Genomic DNA, 5,145 nt, shown 5'->3' with positions numbered 1-5,145 from the left:
CCCCTACCAGCCCCCCCCACACACACACTACCACCCCCACCCCCTATCCCAAAAAAAAATGTAAAAAAGTTTCATTCTAAATTAGTTTAAGTTATTTATAGGGTGATCAATAGATGATTGCCACGTCATTAATGAATATATTAATTGAATTTAAATCGAGGACGGTTAGAAATAAGGGTAATATGGAGCCCAAAAGGGCTAATAGGTGGAAGAAGAGTAATTTTATACCATTTCTAATAGTTTGAGGATATTTTAGGTCCTTTTCCGTATTTTTAATAATAATTGGTCTTGTAAATTGTGAAGATGATGGAATAGCGAAAAAGATGACATGAAAATTTAATGTCAGGGAAAGAGGATTCAACCTTCTGATTTTTATTATTGAGTTTTGTGTTATAAAATCTAAAAGTCAAAGAGTCAAAAAACAGTTAATGCCCAAACCCCCCACCTTTCTCAGTTACTCCACCCTTTTAATAAAATTAAGTGTATAGATAGAAATTTTTATAAGAAGATTTATACAAATAAGTAAACACACAAACGAAGTAAAAGAAAATTAATAGTGTCAACTACTATACAAAACAAGTAAACACAAAAAAGAAGTCAAAGAAATTTAATAGTTCCAACAACTTTCTTTGCTTCATTTATTTGATTCACATTAACATGATATTTTTCTTTAAAAAATATATATTAAAAATTTATTTTACTAAATTAATCTTAATAATAATATTTTAAATTTGACTATTAATATTTATATAGTTATTTAATGATAAAAATAACATTGAAAGAAAATGATAAATTTTCTTTATTTGCTAAAATGAACAAGAAAAAATATAATTTATTTATAAAAAAAAATCAACTAAAATGAAATGAGAGTATATGGTAGATTATGAGTGTGTGTTTGTATACATTATGATGACTCTCTAGGTCATTTTCTCTGTTTTCCATATTTTTGGCGCTTAAAGGTTTTCTATAGCTACCCCAAGTCATGTATGACTTGCTGGGATTGACAGGATGATCACCAAGCAGTTTGTTTGGTTTTTGTGCAAGTTTCTAGGATTGGCGCTTTTAAAGTTTAGGTGTTTGACTTTGGTCAAAACTTCAAGTCGACAATCTCAAAATATATTATGATGTTTTCATTAGCTAGACAACGTGAATTTTAGTCTAGATGGACCTTTAATTTGGGGTCGTAAGACTTCCAGACTCATTTCATGGTTTTAGTTAAAATAGAGCTTGAGTTGTGGGCCGCCCTTTTTGTCAAGACGACTTTCGATAGAAGTTTCGATGATTTCATTGAGTTTGAAGTACCGTTTCTAGTTGGGTAGCATATTCAATTTGCGTTGGTTGGACCCCAAATGATTTTCGAGGGTTCGTTCGTGATTTAGAATTTTATTCTAAGTTTGTTGATGTAGCCGCTCATGCAAAGCTAAACTCGCTTCAGTGGATCCACTTCGGCACTTTACCAACCGCACCAACGAAAGTTGATGACATCGGCTGGTCTTGCTCTATCAGAGTCTCCTCTTCCAAGGAGCTGGTTGGTTTTGTTGACCATCGCTCCTGCGGAGCTTTCTCCGCACTAGCGATGTTACCCCTAGACCTCTGGTATGTTTGGAAGTGATCCCTAATAGTAATATCTCTTTTCTCTCTTCATTTTTCCATTGAAGAAAAAATAGTTGGAGCTCGGGTAACATATAATTTCTTTGAGAATTGATGTGTTTGAGATGGGTTTAGCTTGGGAGCATTGTTGGAGTCGTTATTCACGCTTTAAAACTCATTATTCTTGCTAATTTGTCTATCTTGAGCTTAAATCAGGTATTTTTTGCTACTTTGTATGGCCATTTTAGCTTCATTTATGCTCCGATTGTGCTCTACTTTGGGGCACGAGTTCCTTCAACTGGTGGAGAGAATTTGGTGATTCTGCATATGGGTCATACGAGCCTATTATTGACCTTATTTTAGGCTTGAGATTCTTTATTGCACTATAGGTATCATTTTACTCGTATTGTCACCTAGATCGCTGACTTGATAGTGTGAAATCATTCAAAGGTTGCTCGGAAAGGAAAAGCCCCATTTTAGTTGATTTTGACGACATATGTTTAGGTTTTAGGTAGACTACAATTTACTAATCTTAGACTTAACTCATTGATTGTTTTAACATGATGAATTTCTAGTTTTTAAGCAGGGTTAGCTAGCATGAATTTTGTTGATATCTATACTTCTTTGTTAGCCTTATTTTAGGTTTATTCGGGAATATTATACATATCCTTGAAGTTATTGATGTTACTTTCCCCGTGATCTATGTACGTGATAGGATCACCTTGTTATTAATTAGTTAAGGCCTTAGCCTAGGGTTGGCTAGTGTATGCTTTAGACTTTAGCCTTGGTGGATCGTGTGGCTTAGGCTTGGCTTGGATTAGACTAGGGTTTATATGTGACCCTTCATGTTTGACTTTGACCTTCAAAAAGATTTTTATATTAGATTTTGGGCAAATTACGACATACTAGGTTATTAGACTTGTACTACATAATCTGATTCTCTTTGTGTGGTCAGATCCTCCTAATGTAAGATTCCAAGAAAAATCAACTCTTGTTGCAGCTATCCGGATGTAACATTTGGAGGTTTTTTCTATGGCTATCTCATTGTAAGATTCGGGTGATGCTAGATCTTGCCGTGGCTATCCCAATGTAAGATTTTGGGAGGTACTACTTATTTCAATGTAAGATTCCAGAAGATGGTAGGTTCCTACGGTTATCCCAACATAAGATTCTAGTAAAGGCTGACTTTTCTTGTAGCTATCATAATGTAGGACTCCAAAATGAGTTGTGCTTGTTTTATGACTTTCGCAATGTCAGATTCTGAGACATTCCCTATTTGAATTTCGACTGGCGTTTCATGATTGTTCATGGTATAGTTCCTTATTAGTGTTAGCTCTTGTGTGTACCCGTCGATCTTGTAGGGGCCCGATTGGGTTGTTTATTCTACTTGTTTTTTTGTGAACCTTCTAGGCTTTTGAAGGTCCAAATATGGTATAGATAATTTGAAACACTTCAGTATCCTTTTACATTTCCCCTTTTGTAGTTGATGATTTACATTTCGGTTAATGTACCATTCTACTGGCTTACATACTGTTTTACTTACTTGCATTTCATTATGATTGTGCAATCTTGAGCTCAGTTAGTCTAGGATGCCTATTGGGTACCGATTAATTTGGTACTCATACTGCACTCTGCATCTCTTTTCCTTAATGTAAATATTAGTTTTAGTTGACTACATTGGTTTTCGTGCAATGCAACTGATACTCGGAGATCACATGTGAGCTTATTGCATCCTACGTTGACTCATCTTTTTATGTATACTTTGACTAGTTTTTGTATTCCAAGATAATATGTATATTTGTCTATGTCTAGTCATGTGCTCAGTCTTTTGTAGTAATTTTGTACCAATGTCCACTAGGTTTTGAGATGAATTTTTTGTAACTGTTTGTCCTTATTCTATGTAGATTCATAAATGTCGGTTTACATGATTCTCCATTGTTATCTCTAATAATTGCCTTGTATCTTATCCTTGTTGGTCTTTCTGCTCCCTAAGTCCATTATTTTTACTCCGGGCTAAAGATTGACTTACCTGGGATTTAGTAGGTACCATCATAGTTCGAGGTATATGGATTGTGAAATAGATACACATACGCGCACGCGCGTGCGCAGACACACACATAAGCACACACATGCACGCACGCACGCGCACACACACATGCACGCACGCACGCACGTGCGCGCACACACACAAAGAGAGAGAGAGATGGAGTTAACTTTTTCAAGAATGGGATTTAGTGAACCCATTAAACCACTAAGTGCTAGTATAAAATCTATTAATTTACTGTGTAGTGCAGATAATTTTTAATTTAATTCTAGTAAAGAAGTAGATACAAAACAGATAGATATGAAGTATTTATATAGAGATGGTGGTCCTTCTTGATTTGACAGAAATACTTGAGGTTTTGAGGAGACATGAGAATTAGAAAACATGCGAAGATTCCTTTGGTGAATAACTGTGTTTGCCAACTCAACCAGTCGCCATGGGATGTCATCACTTTCCCCAATGAAGACCCATCACTTTTTCAGCCACCGCTGCCATCTTCTTCTAATTATCAGGTATGTTAATTAATTAATTAATTAATCAATCAATTATTCTCTCTTGAATTCCTTAGATCTATGAATGCCCACTTTTTTCTTTCAATGTCGATCCTTCATTTTGTGTCTTTTTTTCTTTTCTGTTTTAGGGTTGTATGAATACCTATTTCCTTCTTTGAATGTCAATCTTTCCTTTTGTGCTTTTTTTGGTTTTGGCTTTGTTACTCTCACTAGGGTTCACTATTGAATCTCAATTCCACCATCTCTACTGTATTTTTATTTGATTTTCGATATGGATTTTGCTCTATCATTTTAAAAATTGATAAGTTTTCTTTTCGGTGCAGTTTGTTGGATCTGTTGATAATGGGACCATCAATGATACCGATGAACCTTCCACGAGGTAAATTTGACTTCTAAATTAATTTAATTCATTTTTNTATTGAATCTCAATTCCACCATCTCTACTGTATTTTTATTTGATTTTCGATATGGATTTTGCTCTATCATTTTAAAAATTGATAAGTTTTCTTTTCGGTGCAGTTTGTTGGATCTGTTGATAATGGGACCTTCAAAGATACCGATGAAACTTCCGCGAGGTAAATTTGACTTCTAAATTAATTTGATTCATTTTTTAACTTCTACATTTTATTTTCTTAATATATATATATATCTTAGCGTCATGGCTATGAAAGTGAATTAAATAAAAAAGATCAATTGTTCTAACTACTTCGACATTTATAGTGTTGCTGAGGACGTGGATGTCGATGTTTCTTTTGCTGCTAAGATAATTAACCAAGACAAGGATGATGATATAGAGATGAAGGAGCTAGGGTTATTAATGGACAAAAATAATAATGGTAACAAGAAACAAGAGAAGCAACATGATGTTGTAGTGGCGAAGACAAGAAGTTTGCGCCGTCTATCAACTCGTGCTAAAAAATCATCATATTCCTCTTCCAATACTAATGATTTCTACTATTATTCGGGTTTTGGTCCATTATGGGGCAAGAAAAGGGGTGC

The 5,145-nt window shown here is 34.6% G+C and overlaps 1 protein-coding gene across 1 annotated transcript in view; it reads left to right on the top strand.

The window, feature by feature from the left end:
* Positions 1 to 4,002: 4,002 nt before the first annotated feature.
* The window catches only part of LOC125858790 (uncharacterized), a 1,336-nt gene continuing 193 nt past the window's right edge, over positions 4,003 to 5,145 (top strand). The window contains exons 1-3 of the mRNA XM_049538590.1: positions 4,003 to 4,146; positions 4,666 to 4,721; positions 4,867 to 5,145. The exon at positions 4,867 to 5,145 is cut by the window's right edge and continues 193 nt beyond it. Of these exons, the coding sequence (XP_049394547.1) occupies positions 4,003 to 4,146; positions 4,666 to 4,721; positions 4,867 to 5,145 (479 nt within the window). The remainder of the gene's footprint in view (positions 4,147 to 4,665; positions 4,722 to 4,866) is intronic.

Source organism: Solanum stenotomum, chromosome 3 (genome assembly GCF_019186545.1).
Source record: "Solanum stenotomum isolate F172 chromosome 3, ASM1918654v1, whole genome shotgun sequence".
Classification (NCBI taxonomy): Eukaryota; Viridiplantae; Streptophyta; class Magnoliopsida; order Solanales; family Solanaceae; genus Solanum; species Solanum stenotomum.
Note: the sequence above shows the minus strand (reverse complement) of the source record. Positions and strands in the feature narration are given on the sequence as shown.